The sequence below is a fragment of the Colius striatus genome, chromosome 1, assembly GCF_028858725.1.
Source record: "Colius striatus isolate bColStr4 chromosome 1, bColStr4.1.hap1, whole genome shotgun sequence".
NCBI lineage: Eukaryota > Metazoa > Chordata > Aves > Coliiformes > Coliidae > Colius > Colius striatus.
The window spans coordinates 113219027-113244473 of NC_084759.1; the positions used below are offsets into that span (position 1 = coordinate 113219027).

Sequence of the window (25447 nt, forward strand, 5' to 3'; positions counted from 1 at the left end):
GAATCCTAGATAGTGTATCAGCTGTGCTTAAAAAGAAACTGTTTGGACAACAACTACCTGTATTTTTCGTTCTCAAGGTTTGTACTTGAAGTAGCTTCTAAAGGCATTCGGTTTGTAAGTTTAGGGGTTTCCAAGAGGCAATGCTAAAAAGCTCATCTTCAACAGCTGAAATACTTCAGTTCCTTCTACCCAGCCTCTGATTTTATTATGTTTTTTCATCTCCAATTTTAAGAACATAACTGCCAAACATTTTTGAACACTACCTATGTTCCAGAATGTAACAAAAAGTTTATTCACACAACAGCCATTTGTACTTACAATCAGTTCTTTTTACAGCAGACATCATGTACAAAACATTGCAACACGCATAAGCCCTATCCCTATTATCAACTTCAACTCCAAAACATTTCAACTTCTTAACCCATAGGAATTAAATATATATTTTATTTTAAAATCAAAACAAAAAATCCACAGAGACAAAAGCAAGATATCTCATGTGGAGAACAGGTTTATGGTTATGTTTATTTCCAAGTATCACCATCTTTTAAAGATGATATATCAAGTTGGTTTTTTTTTGTTTTTGAAGAGAGGTATGATCTCTTTATTCCAGAAATAATTTGTATCAGAACCTTCTAACGTCTTTCCTTGTGTTTGCACTCAAACTACAGATACACACAATATCATTTACTGTTCTTCAAGACTCTTGTCAATCATGTATCAGTACTCTATCAATCTAATAATGAACTTAAGTTATTTAGGGGTGCTTTTTTGTTTGAATTTCAATTAATGCTGTTGTCCATCTTTTTCAAGACATGCAGTCATATGTAATCACAGTGTATTGTCTACAATGCTCAGTACAACTATTTTTGTGAAGTTCTAAATGCTGTAAGCTACCAAAGATCATGAGGCTCAAAAAGAAATTCCAGCATGAATGCTCATGAAGCAGCTGTAATTGTGTAGCCTATTTAATTTTTAAGGTAGCTAAGATTTTCCCATTTTCAGGTTTCAAATACTATATAGTCTTATCAGCTTCATTTTCTAGAGTTAAGCACTTAAAAATGGCACTTCAAAGGATCTTCTATTCTAATTATGAATTTATCATTGTTCTGCAGTTCATCTAAAGTTACTTTATTCCTCCTTACATTACCAGCAAAATTGGTTTGGTGAACTCAAGACAAAGTAGAACTACTTCAGATGTCAAAGGAGATGTCCTACATACAATGCATACAATGTAATTTTAAAGAATATCAACACATTGTTAAATTGGTATTCATTACTTGCAGAGAAAACAAATCCACTGCAGTATTGAGTCTGCACAGTTTAAAGTCTTGTTTCATAGATTCTGTAGTTGCACCCTCAGAGTGTTTTCACTGTATGAAGTAGTAATGCAAGTGTCCCACTTCCTTACCAATAATCTCAAATGCTAGTTACTCTCTTCAAAGCAAGCACTGTAATGTATTCAGAAGCAGCGTAAAACCGCCGTTATAACTTCTAGTCATAAAAATTCTAGCGAATTCTTTGACACCTCTTAGCACGCTTAATGTATATTGGCACCTGGAAAAATAAGTGAATTTGTATTAGCCTCCAGCTTCAAAATCTTTTAGTGTTTTCTTCTTAGTTGTATCCAATTCTAAAGTTGTCAAATTCAATGGTAAGATTCCCAGAAAGCCTCAGGAACAGGTCACAAACTGCACTCTGTGTACTTGCAAAAAGTCTTGTGTTTTGAGTTTTGACATCCTGCCAATTATAGGCCGAACAAAATATCTTCTTGAATGTATATATACACAGACACTAGCATAAGCTTTAGAAATCAATGACAATACAAAATAAGTTTTCATCTTACTCAAAGACAAGTCTTTGACCTGTTTACACAGTTACTTCTCAAAATTTTGTTCATAAGTTAGTTTCAGTGCAATGACTTCTTTTAAGTACATAGTTACAAGAAGGCTCTTTAAATGCTAAGAGGTATTCATTTCTGTGCAGAAAAAAAAAATAAAGCTTTGACTCTGCTGTAATTAATTTTAATTGGTGAAGTATCTGCTATACAGAAGCATTAAATTTACCATTAATGGCATCTAGATTGGAGAAATTAACTTAATTTGCAAAGTAAAAGCCGCAAAAGGCTCACTGCCTTAGGTAAACTTCTTTGTAAACCAGAATGCCAAGACAGCCACTTTTTGTTCTTAAACGATTTTGAATGGCAACTTAAATTTAGTCTCTTACCTCTGACATAGACCAATATATAAGCACTCTGCATTAAAACTCTGAACAGTAGTACAGCATTGGGAAAAAAAGCAGCTCAAATACATTTTTCCCCAGACTTAATATTTTCATTGCGTCAAGTCACAATATAAAAACCTTCAAAAAAAAATCAGTTTCAAAAAGTTTATTCCTCCTCTTGTGTAAGTATAAACAATCTGAAAGTGATCAGCCAATGAAATGAACTGTAGGTACATGTTTACTTTTCAGTGTTTACTACACATACCACTCCCTCCGAGATATTACCGAGCCATCTATGTGAGAAACAAAGTCTTCTTCATTGTCATCGTAACATTCACCACCCATATACTTCATCCCCAAGGTTCCACCTTCATAGTAATCCATTGGTCTTTCGTAACGTTCCTGGTACCTGTTAATATTGTCTATATTGTTCCACTCTGGTTTATCATGGTCTTCTAAATAATCTTTAGTTATTAAGCTGTTCATTGGATGCTTTATTTCTTTTTTTATACTGTCGGGGTAAGAATCCACATCATCTGACTGAAGAACATCTATTTGAGACTCTTTTTGCATATCTGATGGCGGAATGTAGTTCTTAGCAAAGTAGTCACCACGGAACGTCCGTCTTCTCCTATAGCAGATAATTCCAACCAGAACACTGACCAGAATGAGGAAGAGAGCCCCACCCACCGCACTACCGATGACGGTACCCCAAGTGTCTTCCTGCATTGCTGGCAAGGTTGATGATGGGAAATCTATTATTCTAGGTTCTGTTGCTAAACCTGTGATGCCATCAGTCGAAGGATGCCAGGGAACCGTGGGCAGTCGAGTGGTAGTAGTAGGAGGATCTAATGGAAAGAGCAAAGAAGTAGACAAGACACAGAAAAGGCACAGAATGTCAATGCAAGCTAAATCAGTTAAGGGTTTATAAGAAAGCAAAGTTGATGGGTATGTGCTACAAGAATAGTTTTTCATTCTCAAGTTCATGGCACTACAAAAAGTCTTACACTTTGTACAGGCTTTAAACTAGCTTCATACGGTTTTAAGCTGTGCTGCATCAGGATAGGAAGCATGGGGAGATAATAAAATTGAGATAATCTTTGATATATTGCTCTCCTTCAAGGAGACGCAGCTTCTCTCCTAGGATGTTCACTGTTCGTGGTTCATTATTTACCTGCCCCATGGAAGAATATTGTGCATTAGGAAAAAACACCCAAGTGATCCTCTTTCTAGTCAGTGGCTACTGGATCAAATTAATTAATTACGCCACACAGAGTAAATACTTCCACATTAAACTCTCACTTCTAAAATTCATCAGGGCACCAAGTTTAAGAATGAAAAACTATGAGTTGTGTGCTCAGACAGCAGCACATGAACTACTGATTTTTAAGATATTCTCTCCAAAAAACATTTGTTGCATTAATACAACTTACTCAGCTTGATGTTGGATTAGTCAAAGAAGCATAGTTAAAAATGGCATGTATTAATCTCAAAATAACACTTATCTTGAACAAGGAGCTCTCAGAATAAAACCCCACCACAATAACTGGAATACTTGAAGTAACAATTATTTCTATGCATTCCTCCTAAAAGCTATTTGATCCCTCATGCACAAAGAAATTTCCATATTCATGCCTCAATATGAAATATCAACTGATGTCATGTCAGGTTATGCAAGTTAACAAGAGATTGTCAGATACTAAGTTTCTCCAGTAATCAGCTTTTTCCTTTGCTCTTTAGGTCTACTGGAGATGCATGCACCTGTATTGAAGACAAGGTTGCAAGTGATGGGCTGATGACGCTGAGAAAGTCTCCTGAGATTATACCAGTCAATCGAATGTTACGTGCAACTTCAGTGTCTATTTCTGTGCTGCAATGAACAAAACTGTCTTTTTGCCTTGCCCAATGCAAGGTAATTTTAAATATCAGTAAAGCAACAAACACTAAACATGTTGTCATAGTTTGAATCTTTTAGAGAGAATATTACATGGAAAGTCAAGCAGCTTATTATGTTACACTATTTAAATGTCCATAAGTAAGACTCAGGGAACTATTACAGAGGCACCCAATTTGTCAAGCTTCCAGTTTTTTCAAATCATAACTTTAAAGATTCATAAACATGATTTTTCATCTTACCAAAGATAGCCACACAATTCTCCCATACTAGACAGAATTGCTGCATTTGTCATGATCATTTCAAATCATACTTCAGTCTGCACCTCACTGAATAGAACACTTTAAGCTTGACATAAGTAAAGTTTCACACAGATTTTCAAAGCATGTATTATATTACTTGACTAAGTAGTGATTTGTTAGGGAGCTATACATAATGAAATTAATTTGACAGAAGACAGGAAACTGAATAAGGAAGATGCACTACCAAAATGAACAAGAATAATTCAGATTATGATTTTAGTAAAAATTTATTTAAGTGAGTTTAATAGTTTCACAAAGAATTAGCGGTTAAGGAATCCAAGTTTTCCAGGGTTCCCGAGTCCCACAAATCCATAAGTCAAAAAGTTGAACTCAAAATCCTCTTCCTTGAAAATGTTTTTACTTTTTAGCTTAAAATATTTCAGACAGTATCAGCAATAGCTTCTTTCAGGCTATATATACTTTGGATTTTTTTAAACTGGCTTTGTTCATCTATTTCTGTTTGATACTGAAGTGTTAAGTCCCATCCTCCACATCCACACAGATGTAGTACGTGCATCCTGGCAAGTTTAAACATCACTATGTGACACAAATGCAGTGGCAATTACACTTCATTTATTAAAATACCATGCTCTACATAATGCTTTTCCTTCAACACTTCTATTTCATCCAGTAGTTGTCAGGTTGTCCAGTTGCATTATCTACAAACACTAATTAACATTAACCAATTTCATTGCAAATGTAGTATCAATTCAGTGTTTATAAGTGTTCCTACAATAACCAATAGTAAATACTTATACTTGTGTCAGTATCTTTTTATTGCTGAAGAAATAAAAAATTGAGATTGTCCTTCCTTGAAGTTGACATGAAATGAACTTCTGATTTCACTCGGAGCTTTCTGAATGTAAAACTGCTTTTTTTTTTTTTTTAGCTTCTTGCACCAAGGAAGCTTTCCAAATAGAAAATAGCATTATGACGAAGAATGCCACAGTACCTTACCTCTACTGCATAACATTGTTTCCAATCACATCTGAAGCGCTACCTCCAAATTAAGAAAATGCCCCTCTTTGTCTGTTGATATGAAAGCCTGTATTATTTCATAATAACAAGCTGTTTAATTATAATATTTCACATCATCACTGATACCTGTTTGAGCTCTTAATGCTTTCCACAAAACATTAGGGACATGAATTTGATTGTTTCACATGACACTTTATTCAAAAGCATCAATTTCCTACTGATTATTTAACATTTTACTGATGACTCAATGCGTAACAGCTCTCAATATTTCACTGACACAGCCTTCTGTTGTTGCAGAAACCAAAGTGGTAGACATATTGAAAAATTTTGATTTCAAGTTAAATACACCCATTTTTCTCTTTTACCATATTCTGGGCCCTTTTCAAATCCATATACGCTATATAGTAATGATGAGTATGAAAGAAGACTCAGAAAAAATTAATCTACTACTACACAGCTGCCACTCATTAAAATATGATATGGAACATGAGGGAAGTAAAATCCTACTTTCTGGTATGAAAGAGTAATCCATCAACAACCTCCATACATAAAAAGAAGTCAAGTTTTCCTAGTTTGTTTCAAAGCCTTTGATAGTTTTCTACCAAGAAAAGCAAAATTTACTCTTCAAGTGAAGCCATCTCAAACAAAGCACACTAGTCCTTGTACATTGTGCTTACTTTTTCCTCTATTATGTACTTTCCAGATATTTCTCATAAAAGTCAGCAGCAATTTTCAACATCTTCAGTTTGATATTTTCACTTTTCCCTTAAATGACACATTCCTGATACAGTTTACCCAGCTCTTGCAATACAAACAATTTATCTTGGGCAGATGAGTTTAGCAGACACAATCCACTACACACAGTATGTCTCACATCCCCTAAACACGGTTATCTCTCTGTGGGAATTCAAAGTGAAGAAAAAAGTCAAGTGTCAGAAAGATGAATGGGCAAAGAAATGGATGGATCATCCTTAGAATCAGACCATTAGCTTCAAAATCTTAGGTTAAGACCTGTCTTGGTATCAACAAGAATAGCATTGTAAAATAATTGGAGAACACGTTTTTTTTTAAAACCACAGACTATTTTCGATTTAGCCTGCCATGAAGTATTTCAGAGATAAGGTGACCAGCTCAATAATAAGAAATTTCAATACTGGCACACATCTCCTTTTGCTAAAACTTGCCACTTAAGCATTTGGTAAACACAGTTTTGGCAGGGAAGGCGCCTTGGCTAGCTTTTGTGTATAAATATGGACAAAGTCTGTGGCATCTCAAAAATCATTGTAAAGCCTAGTTCTCTCCATTCAAAAAATGGAACAAACCCCACATGATTAGACATCCACTTGACTCGCACATCCCTTTCTTTGTCTTCTGCAAGACAAAGACCTGCTATCAATTACTTATAATCCAAAAGTGAGTTGGCTTTGCCTAAATTTCAAGATCTCCCTCTTTGCAGTTCCTCATTTTAGAGTGGAAAGTGTCAACCTGTATACGCATTACATGTATGTTTGTGCAGAGATTTATTAATCCTGCTTCTTTTCACCTGCTCTTATAGCATTTAAGGGAAATTTAGTAAAGTATCTAAAATCTGAAATACTTGATAACTGTTCATCTGAGCATTATAAGAACAAGCACTTCTTTCAACTGCTGAAAAGCTTATGTTGCAACTCCCTTATAACAGCAGGGAAAACAGCCTTTCCACACAAGGTGACTTTCTGAATGTCTGAGATTAAATGATTGACATTTCTCATTGTTTCTCCAACCATTCCCACTTTTAAAGTATTGGGTAAAGACACTGTATAACCTTCTCCTCACAAAGGGTCTTGTGTTCAAAGGTTCCATGTTGAAGTTAAACATTTTCCTTAGCATTATCTTCAGTTTGTTCCATCTTATTTTGGCAGTATGACAGATATGAAGTATCAGACTGATTCAATAGCCAATTTCTTTCACCAGAATCAATCACCCATTTTCTAAGTTCAGTGTACTTTAGCAGTTTCTAGCTGCAATTTCCACACACAAAGGCGAATATTTGGCATTTCTTTTTGACACAAAAAAACCCCACCTCTTATCAAGATAAGCTCAAGCTTGAAAGGAATATTCATGAAAAACACTGAAAGTTCAAAGCCTGCCTGTTCAGGCACCATGCAAATTAATAGTTAGGATATCCTGGGACTCCGTTTTTAACGTAGCAGAAAAAAGCAGTTTATCAATATCTGTTCTAACACAGACTTTAGAAAATACACAAGTACCTATGTTCACCATGCTCTCTTTTAAAAGAGGTCCATAAACAAAGAACAAAACAAAATATGATGATTGGTCTCCGTTATATTAATCCTTATGATATCTATTCTAGAAGAAGGTGACTCTATTTACAAGTTGTAAGTTCCTAGAAATTTTAGTATTACTAACAAATGTTGGCTTTACTTTTAACAAAAAGTAGTCTCTTTCAAAGGCAATAATTTGAAAATATGACAGAGGAAGCAAGTATGTTCCTATCTGAACTTGCAGGTTGGCTCCCTTGCAAATGAACAAAGAGGAAGACTCAGTAAACAGTATGAAGGTGAGGGAACACAGAGCTAAGAAAAAGTTTGACTGTTACCCAAGTAAATCTATATTAAAAGATGAACTGTTTTATGTATTAAGCTGACAGTGATTTGTTTTGGAAAACCTCTTGCTATAGGACTAAGTCAGGAACTTCAGCAAGACTTGATCACCTCTGAACTCCACAAGGAGCATGACTTGCTTTTGCTGGGAAATTATACCAAAGTTTAATTTGACACGATTGAACAAATAAGAAATACTGAAGATATTTGTACCTTAAATCCAGTGTCCAAAAAGTCTCTAGCTTCAAACATGATTTTAGTATTTCCCTATCTATACTTATATGTATCATCTCCTCTAACTAACATCTGTTGAATCTACTGTTTAGTCTGTCAACTACATCTCTCATACTTCTCTAATCCACTTCAAGAGTATTAACATAAAGGTTAGGAGTGCAAAAGAATTCAGTAAAAAAAAAAAAATATCTTTTTTTTTAACAATGTGTATTAGGACCAAAAGCTTTTTTTCCTCAATTTACATTCCAATCCTACAGTCTGTTTCAATTTATTTTTTTCAAGTAGTTAAAAACGTTCACAACTACTAGCATTACGACTGATCAGAAATATTAACTTCATAAATCTTTTTTGACAGTTTCATAATTAAAATTTGAAAAATGGTGTGATAATACAGCTTTGCTGCTAACAAAGTTCCACTTCATGTTTTTTGCCAAGCTTTATACAGTGGAAGACAGTCACAATTAAAAAAAAGCTAATTACACGATAACTCTACAGTACAGTAGCAGCACCACATTTACCATTACTAGATATTTGCTCAGGTAAAGCAGTATGACAAAGTTCATTACTTCAGTCTCATTTCCTGTACTCCTGACTGCCTGTTCTCTCTTTTAAAATAACTGAAATAACTGTAAAATAACTGAACGTTACATCCCAGAAAGAGATTTCACTTTATTTAATGAGGTTAGTCTAGTTTTTTTTTTACTTGATACTTCTTACAATGTGACAGTCTTCGTAATTGCTTTGAGACTGTTACACAGTCATGAGTTTTTTATAAAAAAGCATTAGAACAACGCATGCAAAAGTAATTTCTCACAGAAGTGACTTTCATATTAATTTGCAGCACCTAAGTGTCTTTTAATAGCTAGAATTTTATGTAATTTATTTACTAATAATTTCACTGCCTCAAAATATTTAGATGTTTCCAGCTAACTAGCTCATTATCTACTCAGTTAATTAGAATAAGTTTTCCACAATAGTCTGCGCAGTGTAGTTATATCAGTCTGACTGAAATATCCTTGTTAGGAAGATGCATATAACCATCAAATATCAATTTTGACAGATGTGGCTTGTAACATATTGCACTGTAAGTTTTAGTCTTAACTATTCATTCTCTTCTCAACTCTTAAGTGTTTGTATTTCAAATTCTTACAAAGGAGTCATCTATGTTCGCATCCTGCACCTGGCCAACAAGTGCTCTGACAATGCAAACTGTGGAATAATTCATTTCAAGAACTTACTGAAGGACATGAACAGCATACAATAGAATGAAGTTTTAATTTTCATGTCTACCAGTGTCATTTTAAGATTATGAAACATCAGCACTTGTTGATCAAGCCAGGTATAAGCTAATCCATTATAGACATCTAGAGAGCTTATTCACACTTGTACAGCACTATTCACATATATCCTAAGTCATGCTCTTCTTCCACAAAAGAAGGTGTAAAGCATTGCATTAATAGATAGTAGGCTGTTTTCCAACAGCATCAGTACTAAGAAGATACACAAATTAGCCATATTACACTAAGTAGATCAGCAACAGTTCCACATGAGATACTTTATGATTACAAGAACAGGAGACAATGAATAACTGGCATACAATGCACACAGGAACTTAAACACACACTCAGAATATAACCCTAGCTTACTGGAAGTTAAAAGCCTTAGACTTTTCTAAGTGCAATCATTCTCTTACCACTAACATTTTTTTACTTAATTACAGATAAGGTACTATTTATTACACTCAACATGTCTTGTCAAACACAGGCTAACTGGAAAAAACACTGGGAAAAAACCCAAAGCTCACCTACCAAGAGAAAGTAAAAACTCTCAGAAGTACTAATGGAACCACTTCAATCTTAAGAATTTCCACTGTAAGTTGCTGTTTTTGAAGAATCACTTAACTCCCAAGTTTTATGGTAGCTTCACACAATTAAAAGGAATAAATATTTAATGCATTAAATGGCTCTTCAGATTCCTGTTTCAACCACTGACCAAAAAAACCCATGGAGTCTGAGAAGATGTAGATAGTCTTACCTAAGATGTAGATAGTCTTCTGATCACTTCTCTGACCAAGAGAATTAGTCACCTTACAGATATAAGTCCCAGTGTAGTTGTAAGTCAATGGGCTGGTAAACTGCAGAGTATTGTTGACAGACAGCAGTCCTTCGGGCCATTGTCCATCCAACCTAAACCAAAACAGTTTTAAAGAATCACAGTTGGACTGTAACTGAAGTCCAAATATAATTAACATACTTAAAAGACATAATTGCAACAGTGTAGAGAGTGAACTTCTCACTGTGCTCTGATATTGTCAGCAGGTTTTCACTGGATATTTGATTTGTGCCAAATCCTTTACATGCCAAATCTGCTGGCACTATATCAAGCTGTCTACAAAAGCCATTACTACAACTAAGTAAACATCTCAAAAGAACCTAGAGAAACAATTAATCTCAAGCTCTAAAAACTAACCATCAAACTAAGAAGCATTAATGATGCTGTCAAGATTATCTGCCTGTTCTTTGCATTCATTTGAGCTTTGTCAGTTCAATTTAGAAGACATTCCAAGCAAGAGTTCAAAAGCTACTTCCCTCTCAATCTGCCTTTTCTCAACCCCATCACTGCCATTTATATTACAACACAGAAGCTGAATTCAGTGCTAGGTGATACATTTGGGGACACAATTGCTTAAAAAACCCAGTTGCTTTCAATCTAGCCGGCTTTTCCAAATCTAACATTGCTGCAGCATTCTGCATGTGATTGCAGTAACAACTGTTACTGTGCACAGCGGAGAAAGACGAAAGGCACTGGAACCATTTAGAACAGAGTTGTCTACTGCCCAACACCTGTGTAGTTTCATGCCATGGCAACCCATTTTACTTTTACCTATTAACAGCAAAGCAGGACTAAGAGTATTCAAACATGTAATCACCAGGTCTCAGTATCTTAGAATCATTTAGAAATATGACTTTATAGGTAATACTGAAAAAAGCCGTATCTGACACTTCAAGATAGGTACTTAAATGGAAAAAACATACCACAATTAATAATAAATGTGACCTCCAACAAATTTAAGTTCCATACACCATTCCTACTGCTTTGCTGTCAATAATTATTGCTCAGAATTGTTTCAGTCATATAATGTTGATAAGAGTGATTAAAAGTGTACTTAGTGATTTGTAACACCAGAAGTATTTATTTCAAAATACATTCTAAAATAGTAAACTGGTTTGAAAACTCTATTCTAATTAAGGTCTCATATGGGATACATTTTAAAATATGATTTACCACAAAAATACTAGTACTCTAGCAAGTAAAATGTCACCTTTCCTTTGAGGGAAAAGATTGTTTTGGTGTGGTAGTTGTACAAGCTATTATAATTTTAAACCTGTAAGACAGCACATAATTTCAATACAGCTAGTATCCCTTTCCTTAAACACTCAAGTTATCCTTTTTATGCATAATATCCCCCCCCCCTTCAAATTCCTTATCCACCACTATTAGAACTTCTTGGATGGGTTTTGTTGTTGCTCATACAAAAAAAGTACAGTAATTTTATTCCAGAAAATTAAGCTTGTTGTGTAAAAGCTGGTTTAGTTTAACCTCAGAAAGTTTAAAAGTGACTTCTGAAGCTCAAAGTGCTTTTAATACATATAAATATGCACATTTCCTGTGGAATTTGACATAGAGGCTGTATTCGTTACTCATTACATCTCAAATTCCAATTACAGAACTGAGAACCCAGTTCACCTGAAGAAACAAACAGAACTGATGTTGAGATCCCAGCCTGACTTTAAAACATCAGAATTTTTGTGCATTGAAATCTCTCACAGTGATTTTGAGCATGAAATGGGGATTGCAGCCTACTATAGTATATAAGTAAAGCATACATTTTACTAATCTTAGATGCATGTAGCCATGCCATTCTGCAATACTAATTTAAGATTTCAATGGTTGCTTTTAGGATTAAGACAATAATGTTTTGTTTTCCTGAGAAACTGCCATAAAGTAATTCCAAACATAACTTTTACCAAGACAACAGTTGATGATATTATGACTACCGTTCCTATACGCTAAATTATATCTACCATTGAGAAGGTAGGGAAATGGAATACAGCTTTCTATCAGTCACTATTCTTATGATTTTACAGAAATACTGTAACATATGAATTTACACCATCCGTCAGAATGTTATTTCCTTCCTTTATATAGGCAACAAATCAATTTAAATAGCTGGGTTTATTTCTGGTTTTCTTCACAGGCTAGATTTAGAGCTATAGCTGCTTTTATTGTGATCCTCTGTCTGTTCCCCAAAGTACATCTATGGCTGCAGAAGTCAAGCAGTAAGTTTCAGAACAGGGCCCACCCAATCCAAATATTCACGTGTGAAGTAAGAATTTATTTTTTCTTTTTTACTAGAGGCATATGTTCAGGATGTAGTTTCCATCACTGTGGAAAACATCACATTTATCTGTCTTGGCAACAACTTGAGCGCTTTGGAAGAACATGTCAAGTCAGCAAATACTGTTTACTGAATTCCATATCTCAATTGTAATTTCCACATTTTTACATGCAGATACAGAAAAGTCTCTTCAAGTATTTATAATCTACTTTAAGTAATAAAACACAACTAATGAAATTATACTTAGATCCCTACTAGATGTATTGTCCTTAGCTCTATATATGGCAACATATAGTTTAGCCTACTCTAATAAGTAACTATAAAAGACTTTATCCTGTGAGTAATGACAAACTGGTCAGGGTTGTAAACTGACAAGATATATACTCACTCCTATTCACACAAAGGCACATCTTGTATCCGCATTTGAAAAGGCTGGATAATACCATTACAACCCAATACAAGTTATACACTTGTGGTATTCAAAAGAGGTGTTTACTGTAAGCTAAGTGATTATATCAATTAAATCACAACAAGTTCCTTTTTATTAATATTTACCTGGTCCACATAAACTCCATAGGTAATGGATTTGCATCAGCATTACATCTAAGCTGAACATTCTCTCTTCCAATGAACCAGTTTCCATCATAGCCAGTTACTGAAACTTCTGGGGCATCTGACAAAAGAAATATTTAACCTATCAATCATCACGTTATTTTCTTTAAATACAAAATGTGTGTAAGTCAGCTCGGTGATACAGAAGGTGGTTTGAGGTTTTTTTTGAAGGGGCTTGATCAGGATTTTTGTTTTCTTCTGTTTTAATTCAAAATCACCAATAAAAAAAAAATACTCAAGAGAACACCAAGACAGTTGGTGTAAACTACAGCATAATTTGCAGCAGTGGATTAGATGAGGAACAGTAAGCTGTTCTAATCAGTACAATTGTCCCAAATTGTGTTTTCAGAAAACATATATTGCTTTGAGGAAGTAAAATGACTTTAAAAGAAAAGAATCAGCTTAAGGCTTTTTTTGAAAGCAAGGAATAGTCTTTTTGAGCTACTTCATACAAACAATATAAAGCAAAGGATCAGAAACGGTGTTTTGAAAAGCCAATTATTTAGGAAATCAAAAAGTTCACCGATGCCAGTTAAAAAGTTTATGATGCCAGTGCATAACAGTTACTGTAGGAATTATGTTGTTATAGCTCTAGAAAGCTTCAGATAAGCCAGAGACCTAGCTGAAATACTCAGAACCCAGAGTACAGAAGAATCAGTATGATTTAGTACAAGCTCCTACAGCAGATATGGAGAAGTATTTGCAAAGGCTGTAAGCGTTACAGAAGACTAGAGAACACAGACAAAAATCTCTGCTTCTCACTTGCTTACGATACGATTTTGTTTAAAATTCTGATACAAGCCTTAGCACTAACTTCAGGTAAAAGTAAGTTTAAGAGCAACTTGCCCCTTCATTTTACTTTAAATATGTAACTCCATTCTCTTATTTACTACTTGAAACAAGAAATAATTTTTATTTGTACCTCTGTATCAATGGCACTTCAAACTAGAATTTCGTTTCAAATTTGACAAAGTCAATACTCATCATTATTTTATACCTATGTAAGCAATCCTTTACAGATCAGAAAAAAAAACAAACACAGACCCGTAAGACATTCTAGTCCAACGAAAACAACTAAGTGTGCTTTTCCACTATCTTTCTTCTAACTGAATTTTCAGATTTTATGGTTTAGGAACTTTAAAGCAGCACACAGTTGAAACAGTGCATCAAAGCAAAAACTTGAAAACAGCTTGTTTTGGTCACATATGCCTAGTCTAACAAAAACTGGGTGACATGCCCATAGCTTGTCCTAAGTGGTTTTAGCTAAGCAGCATCATAAGCCACCTTACTTTGTATTCATATGTTTAAAAGGTACAAATTTGTTATACAAGCCTGGTACAGGTCTGAATTGCATGAACAATCTGAAAGTGAATGTCAGGTGTTAAAAATGTATTTCTAATGTTCTTGTTTCCTTATGCAAATTAGAATGGAATAAGTTTAGTGAGTAATATGAAAATAACTTACTGATCCCAGTAAGACCCACTTTCAACTTGTCATCTCAAACATGAATCTTCCTTAGAATTCTCTCAGTACTGCAGAAATTGCAAGGCATTATAAACAGTTTACGGATCAATGGAGTTTGTTATTTTGTCTGTAATCTTTTCCATGTTAAATATAAACATGAATAATGTTTATCCATGAGCCAATATCCAAAACAAACAGTCAAAACATAACACTATTCTAGCTTTGTGATTTTTATTTTTTTTAAAGAGACTTCTAGGGTTCTGCTCTTGCCTGATATATCTCTTATCCCACGCTTTTCTATATAGTTTTAATTTCCCTTTTTTTCCCTGAAACAGTTAAGCGCTCATCTCCTTCTTGTGCAAGGTATACACCAACAAAGAGAGCTGTTAAAGATATATATCAAGTAGTTACTACCTTACAGAATACTTACACTGTATGTCCAACACATAAGGGTATCTTATCTCCTTTTCCAAAGCAGGGTGCCTCACAATACAAGTTATACGTCTTCCTCTTGCAAATCGCGTAGGGACAATCATATACTGACTTACAACTGTCACCGTTTCATTTGGAAACAAAGTAGAACTGGATTCCATTTCACCAAGACCTCCTTCCCAATCAATCTCTGCAGCAGGTTTTCCAGTGGCTGCCATACAAGTGGCTGCTATTGTCCTATTTGCACCATCTATTAGAGGGCTTGGTCCTTTTGTTAAGCTTACAACAGGTTCAACTAGGGAGAAAAAAAGAAGTAAATTTAAGCAAGACTTTAAACATCCTTGAAACTGATGCTATGTAAGAGAATTAGGCAAGATCTAATCCATTTCTAGAAGCCCATGCTAATCAAACTTCCTCAAAATACCATCATGTCACATATCAAAGATTACAGCTCTACAAAGCTGTTGATACTGTTCACCTTTGTTCAGTGAAAGTTAAGCATTTCTCTTTTGCTACGTTTTAACACATTGACAGGGAATTCTAGCACAGTCACATTTGAAATGCCAGCTACAGCACTCTAGTTTAAGATACTAGGCTGAAACTTGGTTTTAAAAAAAGCTTAGACTGTGCTGTGCTTTGAAGCATTACACTTAACATATTAATCTATACTGTCAGTTTGTGTCATATCAAATCTACTTAATTCAGTGGTTTTTAACACTCAACATCAAAAGTTTAAGATCCTGTTGATCAGTACAATACAAATCAATTTGACATAAACATTACTGCCTTGCTCCCCCCAAATCACTAGCAATGACCTTTTCAATAGCTTCTGTAGTATTACTGACATGTAAAACTAAACATCGAAAATTAAATTTGTCTTTGAAGCATAAAGATACTAAATTTTGCTGTATCATGTCCACAGTTAAATCAGTTAAATAAGTAGTTAGCATTAACTTTTCATGCTAGAACTTATCTAGCTAGTTTCATCTGGAAATAAAAGTTTCATATGTTCTATTAATTTGATTTTTTTTTTCCAAGTACACAATGATTTTTCCTCTACTCCTTTGTGACAGGATGTCAAAAAGAAGCCTTAACTAAGGTAGCAAAGATCTCCAGATGTGAAAAAGACTACTCAGTATGCTGCTTCACTTACCATGCCTTTAGTAAAAAAAACCTTCATGTATTAAGGGACAGTAGTCAGAGAAGAGGATCTAGAATCATTTTTTTAAAGCCTACTGTTTCTAAGATGATCATTATTATGAAAAAAGTGTAATTTGTTTTCTCAATTGATACCTCAAATTTGTGATATTGGTCAGATTTACTTCATTGTTTAATTCTTAAGTTTTACATTTGACAGGAAGACACAAAGCTGAACTATTCTAAACTATTCAAATTCATAAAATATATTTATTTCCAGTACAACGTGTTTTTCTGCATTAGGCTTTTTTATACTTCACAAATAGTCAGGCCTCTACTGTCACACCTTCCCATAAATCACGATTCTTGGGTTGCACAGTAAATATGATATAACCAAACTGGTACACACTAAAAAGTAGGCAGCAAGTTCTGTTACTATGTTTATTTCTATAGTCTATAATTCAGGACTAGCAACAGAAGCAGAATGACTCACTCATTCTACAGCCATTCTAAATGTTTCACTCATGGACAAAGATTAATATCTTTTGAATTAATCCCTAATTGCAAGGGGCTATTGGCATCTCAATTCTTGCAATAGAAAACACTTTTACTGCTTTCAATTTGGAAAAAAAAGATTATCCGAAGTGTGGTGTTTGGAAAAGTTTTTTTGGGGCTTTGGGCTGGGGTTCCTTGGTGGGTTTTTTTTTTCTTTCAAGAGTAACTTTTATATACACACTCTTCTAGTAGTCATCTTATGTCCCACAACCTCTCAGTATGCCATGTGAATCATACTGAAGCATGTCCTAACAGACCTTCATTGCTCACAGTAGTGAGGTGGTGGGGACATACACACACAAAGGAGGCTGGGAGAGCATTAGAGAAACTGCTTCACTTAGCAGAAATGTTATGCTCTTTTCAGGTAAAACGAAAGAGATTGTGGGGACAATGTTTAGCTGAGAAAAAGACGCCACCAATCCCCAAGATTCAAAAGCACAAGGGACGTGCTTCCACTACGTGGGAGTTCAAGGGCAGTGGTCGTTTCTCCCATCCCCTTCAGGTATTCAGAGCAGATATACTAACTCAATGGATAGAACGTAACCAACTGTCACTGCACATGGATCACCTCTTTCACGTATCTTAGGAGAAGATTAGTGACACAAATGTTATGGCATGAATTATATTCTACGTTTGAGAAACGGTGGCTTAAGTATGAAAGCCAGATTTAGGAATATTCAACTAATCTGTGCTAGCCCTTTTACAGATTCACAACCATTATCTAATTTAACCCTACTTAGCTTCACCTTACATTCACATGGACAATTACAAGACCTCTCACTGCTCAAATCCTTATATTTCTTTATAGAAAAAAAATAATAATAAAGCATCCAGAAAAGAAAAAAGCCTTAAATGCCATATAGCCTTACATTTCTAGGTCTCAAAGTTTCTTCCTGGTTTTATAGTACTTCATCAGCCTTTTCCAACTGATATGTCAGTTATAAAATTAATTTTTTTCTGCTACTGTGCACAGGAGGTCTGGATTAAATTGACATGATTACAACAGAAACAGTTATTTCCACTTAACATTAAATTCACTAATTTCTTGGCAGCAGCGTGACACCGGGAATGGTCAGCTGCTTCATCACACCTGACAGTTACTTGAATGACTTCTTTCCAAAACAGTAATTCTACTTTTTATCCTTTCTACTCTCAGACTCAGACTTGTTTTTCCTGTCCACTAATTAATCCTTTATTAATGGCTTTTGGTTGGTTTTGTTGTCCTCTGGGGGGGGAATAGTGGTGGTGGTGTTTTTTTAAGACCAGTCAGTTCATTCATTTGTCATCTACTTGATATTTTTTTCTTGGCACATATGGGAAATGGATCCTTTCAGACAGTTCCAATAAAGTGATGGTGTTTGATAAGTTTTAATTGATGGCATGTACACATTCTTCTTAAATACCACACAATATTGTCTGATATCCATCTTCCTTTAATTCCTCATTGTAAGAACTTTAGTATCAATGTGTATGGAATCTCTTAATGGTGACAGATGTTGGACCTTCTCACCTGTTCAGTTCATTCTACACTTGTAGCATTGGTAATAACTCACCTCCAAAATAAGCAAGATCTACTTGATCAAAACCCATGCTGAGAAATCTAGCTTAGCAAGATTACTATGAAACTAAACAAAGAATTTAAAAAAGTCATGTACAATGATCAAGCTAGACACGTAAAAAAAGGCATTGCCTCTACAAGCTACCCTGTCACACACCATCTCTTTTGTCTTCAAACACCATTTCATCCAGTTTAGTCATCACCTTGAGAATCAAATTGCTTTACAAAATTCTTTGCATTCTTTAAACTAAACAAGGGAAGTTTGAAGAACCAGTTTTAGACAAGATCAATATATCTGTTTGACCCAAAAAGCATTTTCACACTTTCACTACCTTAACCTCCTCTTTTACTGTGCATTTCCTTAAGGCAATAAGAAGCACTGAGCAAAGCAAACTGGGAAAGAGTAAAGTCACCAAACATGGTGTTAATCTTAAGCAGGGTAATGCAGAGGTTCTAAATACAGTCTTAAGTGATCAGTGTATTGTAGCAAAATACATCTTATCCTGTAGTTATTTTTTCCTCTATTGTCTTCAGTGTGTCAGTCTCACAACATCCGAGCATCTATGACATTGAAATAAGTATGTCTACTACACAGAGTAAGGAAATCAACTCTTTGATAAATAGGAACAGACAGAGACTAGGAAAAAAGGCAATTCTGCTTGGACTGGAAACAGTTTCAGCCCTAGAACATGAACTTTACTCTAACTTAAGGGAAAGTTTTTTAGAAGAGTGGGAGAAGGCATGCAGAATCAAGCTGATTTTAAGTTACATTAAGTTTTGAATTTTGATTGGAACTATTCCATGCCTTAAGACTCTGCTGAGTTCAGGCCAGTAAAGCTAAAACTTGTTAATTTACATGCATATTCTGAAAACTCTTAGTTTCTCAGTATTTTTACTATTTAAGTCTACATGTCAGTGAGCAAAAAGTTTTCAGAAGGACAGAAAATGTGCTGCTGAGGCCACAGAATCGAGTCTGAGGATTAAACTATGTGCAAGCCAAGCAGTTGCTAACAAGGATGGGAAGATAACTTTGCAAGTAGGAGTTAGGTTTAGCAATTCAGAGTCAATATCCAGTCACTGAGACATTTACAACTATCATCAATCACCTCCATCAGCTATGAAAAAAAGCTATCAGCAGGACCATTTTATGTCTGACAAATACTTCTTTACCTATTCCAAGTGTAATTTTCTATAAGGTAGATCTTATCAAGCAAGTTGCGGTCCCTCTACATTTTCAAATGTGGAATAATAGCTTTCAATGTTCCTCCTGAAGTTCTCTATTAATCTGAAGTTTGAAGGGCAAAATGGACACAACTACTGTCATTTGAAAGAAGTATCATAGAAATAGGAACTGACTGGAAGAGCTGGAAGTAAAACAGTAAGAACCTCCCACTGTATGTTGGTAAAACAATAGCTGAAACCTTAAGTCAAAAAGCTGCCATAGACAAAACCACTTGTACCTACAGACAAAAGACAGGTGGAAGAGAACCATAAGCCTACATGCTTTGTATATCTCAGAAATTATTTGGTGAAGTAATCTGTTTCAAAGTGGATTAAGCCACTTGCTTTGATGCATTTATTTTGCCCCACCTTGTGGTGAGAAACAGCTTTCATACTGTGCTACAGTCATCTGATTTATCTTGTATTCCACTGTGGAAAGCAGAAATCAAAGACCAAGAACATCCTAAAAATAAATTTCTTTACAAAAATGGAGCCATCAAGTACCACCTCAGGTACAGAAAACATGACTTGACTAGTTGCAGTGGATAGAAAAATAACTTAGACTATTATAATAGACTAAGAAGAGAGTATGTCAATAGGTTTTCAAGTTTCAGGACTGAGTAACCATTTTTGCTTATGCTGCACTACCACTTAAGTCTACCCATGCATCAGTATTAGTCCTTTATGACAGCAATACTGAACCCACAGAAGATTAGACAAAATAGGTTTGTGAAAAACTGAGTTTGTAATCAACATTATGACTATCCACAACTAGTCAAGGGACTAGTTGTCCCTTTCTTAAAATTGCCTTTCTTCCCACAACTCTCAGTAGCAGTCAAAGCTATTTTGCTTCGTATTTATATTCTGCAAAAATTAGTTTACATCAGCCCTGAGCAGCTACATTAACTTGTCGTAGTAACACATTTGTGAGGGAATTTAACCAAGGTGGCAGCTAAAGCTGTATTTAGCATCTTCTCAGGGCATGTCTAAGTTTTAAAGCACTGTTCAAATGTTTACATTTGCACAATGCCCAATAGAGGAAAAAAAAAAAAAAAAAATCAACAAACTCTAAAGAAGCAAGATCAATAGAAGTCTCCTCAATCACTTTAGTAAGACTACCAAGACACCTGTTATGAAAGACTGGTGAATACATTTTTACCTTTTAACTCAATGACAATATTGAAATACAACATATCAGTCTGCAGAATTTCACTAACAAGTTTGTGCTATTGATTTCACATCCTCTCTTAAAGAAGTTGACTTACCTAGTACAGTTACCGTAGTTGATGACTGTGTATTTCCAAGGGGGAATGTAACTGCCTTGCAAATATATTCCCCTGCATCAGAAAAGCTTACGTTTTTTAAGATAATTGTTGCATCAGCAAGTGAGTAGTTTTTAAAAGACACTCTTCCTTGATATTCTCCTTGAACAGATATTCCATATTCAGGGTGATGAACTGCAATAGTATGTGAACTTTTACCATGTATCTTCTCCCAAGAAACTTGTGTTATTGTTTCATTTACATCAATTATGCATTTTAGTGCAACTTTCTTCCCCCAAACTGCTGTCACATGTGGATCAACAACTGGTCCAGCTAAGGCACCTAAAAATAAAGCAGTTGTTAGTTGGTACACAAGAAGGTTATGTCTTCAAGTCTCCACATTAAGTCTTCTTCAATAATTAGTTTGCCCTTTTCAAAGAGAATTACTACTTTCTTCTGAATAACCATATTGTAGCAGATTCACAGCAGTGTGGAAACATACAAAAGCACGTTTTAAGCAAAAACACTGAAGCTGGGCATAGTGCAATCATTTTTAAGAGAATACTATCACTAACACACAACTTTCTACAAAAAGGACGTGATAATTAACTGCTGTACCAGTCTTTTAGGAACTTAACTAGATAGCATCATTGCATGAAATTAATATTTACTTAAAAAAACCCAGTAAATAGATCCAAAGCATCAGGTAAAAATTTAAGTTAAATTACTACACTTATATCTACCTTTAAAAGATAAGACTCCTAATCAAGACAATTTAAGGTGAAACTTCTACCACTTACCATACCCTTAACCATTTAAAAAGCAAAGCAGCAACTCAAAAAACCCACACCAACAACACACCTATATCCTCAAACCCCACAAACTACTCCAACAACCACAGTCAACCTAAGAATTCAACATTAGCTTCAGTGTCCTAGTTTCCAATGAAGATATGTACCATCATGCATATGCAATCTTTCTGTTACACTGTAGGCCATTATATTTACATTAGATCTTCTCTCTATTAACATATTAAATATCAAAGAGCAGGTATAGTCAAGTGTTTGCTTACACAAAAATACATTGAATCTTAAAGGCCTAAAATACTTTCCACAGCAGTAACTGCAGTCTGAGCTCAGCATTTTACACAATCTCCTTTCATGAATGGGTTCATTAAACCATAGGTTCACAATTTTTTTCCCCAAACAGATGCTCCAGCAACTCCAGTCATTCATTCTCTTGGAGTAAACTAACATGATAACCAAAACTTCACATTTTCTCTACTACGCTTAAGTCTTAATGGAGCCATTGCAACTGCTCTGATTCTTTTCTTCAGCTTTTAAATCAGTAGTCAAGCTGTTACTGAGAAGAATCATCCATGGAATGAGATTCGAGTCTAGATTTTAGTAGCCCCATTTTCACAAGCATAAACAGATAATTCAACTTCAGACATTAACAACTTCTTGTCTGTTTTCAGACAAGAAGTTCCCACAAAAGGGATTCTATATGTTCAGGGGAAAAATACCAAACCAAAACAATAAAACAACTCTATGTCCCTTTACATAGGAGTTCATTGTTAAAAGCCTTCCACTCCCCACCAATTGACTTCTCAGTGTTCGAAACATAACTAAGGCAATGAAGTCAACTAAACAATGATTTTGAGATTCAGCTATGGATTCCTTCAGTATAAACCTACTAATGTTAGTAGTATGAAAACATTAAGTTGCTCAAATAAATCAAACTAAGCCAGACCTTTACAACAAAATCATTGATATGTTTGTCACTAAGACGGGCTGGTGAGGGGAAAAAAAACCCCAAACAACCAGCAAGAAAGTAAAGTTTCATATAGAGAATATCTACTACAACTAATCCAAGAGTAATTGAAGAACATTTTGTCCTGTCTCCTCGTGACTCGAACTAATACATACTGTTAATGCAGAAATTGCAAAGACTACAATTATTTGAACACTGAAATGCACACAATTCTGCCTAAACTTAAAATCCTACATTTAAGCATAGTGTTCCTTAGAAACTATTTAACTATTGCTTACCTTCTATATAAATAAAGCTTGCAAATTACATATCTGCAATGTATTTCAGAAGGTACAGAACATATATATTCTGTAACATCAGTTAAGAAAAATACACATTGGTTCAGAAATCATCAGTTTGTAATATTTCTATCTATTGAATCTTAACATGATGACACCTGTATAGCATTCCAACAAATTGTGTACAGAAAATCCTAGAAAAGCCTTGCAAGTGAACTTATACAAGAGCTGCTCAGACTTCTGGGAAAGTAACAAACTGAACTGGAAAGTAATCCTAATTAGTGGAACATATGCTGGTTTGCTTCCTTTTAATTATTTTTCAACAACTCTACTTCCAATAATCAGAGAGAGGCTTCAGCTACATTAAGATAACCAGAGTACATTTAAAAAGTTCCATAATCAACCAAAACTTATCCATTTTTTGAAGATGTGAAAATAAAAAATTGTTTTCCCCACCAAGGAATACTTCAAGTAGCTCATTTGTATTATTAGAACGTTGTTTTTGTATTAATTGCATGACCATTTTCAGATCAAACTTCTTTACTGCTGCACTTTCAAGATTTACAGACTAAACTGAGGAGGCCTAACGTACATTTTTATATATACAGACACACTTGCAGCTACAGAACATTAATCAGTTGCATCTTGTTCATTCACCTTCTCCAATAAGGGTAGTAGGGACAATAGAACATTACACTGAATTTTACATGCTTATGTCTTCTTGTGACACATGTTCAGACTCCAAAATCGAGAGGAACTCATTTATGTTAATCATTTAACTTGAAGCTAAATATAGTTTATATAATAGTATATATACTCTAAAGTGCTTAAATTTTTAAAAATAAAGCTCAAGTGAGAACAACTGTATCTTTAATTTGCAATAGCATCCCTGGTTTTAATCTTCAACCAGTTACCATTTAACTAACTTCTTTTGGTTGCTGAGCAATCAAAATAACACTTAAAATCAGCAGGTTAATTACTATGCTGATATTCAGGGATAGGATTCAGGACTCCAAAATGGGTATTTCCTTTGACATCGAGACTTCCTCTTGCAAGTTAATATTTTGCTGAAATATTGTACTTAAATAACAGGCAAAATAAAGCTTTAGAGGTTTACAATGCACAAGACTCTGAAGAACAAGACACTTCAAGGCCACATTATTCAGCTCCTTATCTGATCCAAGGTACTGCTGCACAGGACACATTTACTGTTTTAATAAAGCCTAGCTCTCCTCCTCTTGAAATATAATATTGAAATCTGACCTTTTTTGCTTGCACTTTCATAATATTGAAGTCCTTACTTATTACAGAATCACAGAATGTTAAGGGTTGGAAGGGACCTTGAAAGATCTAGTCCAGCCCCTCTGCCAGAGAAGGATCACCTAGAGTAGTTCACACAGGAACTTATCTAGGTGGGTTTTGAATGTCTCTAGAAAAGGAGACTCCACAACTCATCTGGGCAGCTCATTCCAGTGCTCTGTCACCCTCACACTGAGAAAGTTCTTCCTTGTATTTCTTTGGAACCTCATGTTCCAGCTTGGATTTGTTGTCCTTTGTTCTATTATTGGACATCACTGAGAAGAGTCTGGCTCCATCCTCCTGACACCTGCCCTTTACACATTTGTAAACATTAATGACATTACCCCTCAGTCTCCTCTTCTTCAAGTTGAAGAGCCTCAGCTCCCTCAGCCTTTCATCATAAGGGAGATGCTCCACTCCGTCATCTTTGTGGCCCTGCATTGAACTCTCTCCAGCAGCTCCCTGTCCTTCTTGAACTGAGGGACTCAGAACTGGACACAATATTCCAGAAACAGTATCATGACAGCAGAATAGAAGGGGAGGAGAACCTCTCTCAACCTACTCATCACATCTCTTCTAATACACCCCAGGATGCCATTGGCCTTCTTGGCCATGAGGGAACATTGCTGGGACTTACCCATCTCAACATCCCTTAAGGAAACCATTTGTATTCACTTATTAATCAACATCTTCTTTCTTAACTTTCCAGGGCAAACACACCATCATTAAGTTTCTTGACTTTTCATGGATTTTTTTTCTCTTCCTTCTGCTCTCTTGGAAAAATAGCTTATGTCTTCCCTCTCATTTTCTTAGTTGTGTGCTCTGACAAATTGTGTGTGTTCTAGCACATCTTTGAAACATGGAATGAAGTTCTCACATAATCTGCTTAATCGAAGATGCTGTCAGATGACTTCTACTCATGAGTTAGAATAAATATTTGACTATCATATTGTGATACAGCATCCAATACAAAATCATTTCAAAGATTTCAATTTCACCAAATCAGGCAGCTTGTATAAGTGCTTTAGAACTACTTTTCTGTATCTCTCAGCCAAATTTCCTCCTTGAATGAAATATGTCATATAACTGTTCAGACTAGACAGGCAATAGACAGGAGATTTACCTGGTTTTGATCAGCAAGAGATTGTCCAGTACTGTTTCAGATGGTATGACTGCCATCTACACTGACCTTGTATGTTACAATTTTAGCAAAGTCCCTATGATGC

The 25447-nt window shown here is 35.0% G+C and overlaps 1 protein-coding gene across 1 annotated transcript in view; it reads right to left on the reverse strand.

The window, feature by feature from the left end:
* NECTIN3 (nectin cell adhesion molecule 3) overlaps positions 1-25447 on the reverse strand; it is a 66909-nt gene that overhangs the window by 16435 nt on the left and 25027 nt on the right. Inside the window, exons 2-5 of the mRNA XM_062003524.1 lie at positions 20875-21213; positions 15137-15433; positions 13186-13303; positions 10266-10417 (exon numbers count right to left, since the gene is read on the reverse strand). Of these exons, the coding sequence (XP_061859508.1) occupies positions 10266-10417; positions 13186-13303; positions 15137-15433; positions 20875-21213 (906 nt within the window). The remainder of the gene's footprint in view (positions 1-10265; positions 10418-13185; positions 13304-15136; positions 15434-20874; positions 21214-25447) is intronic.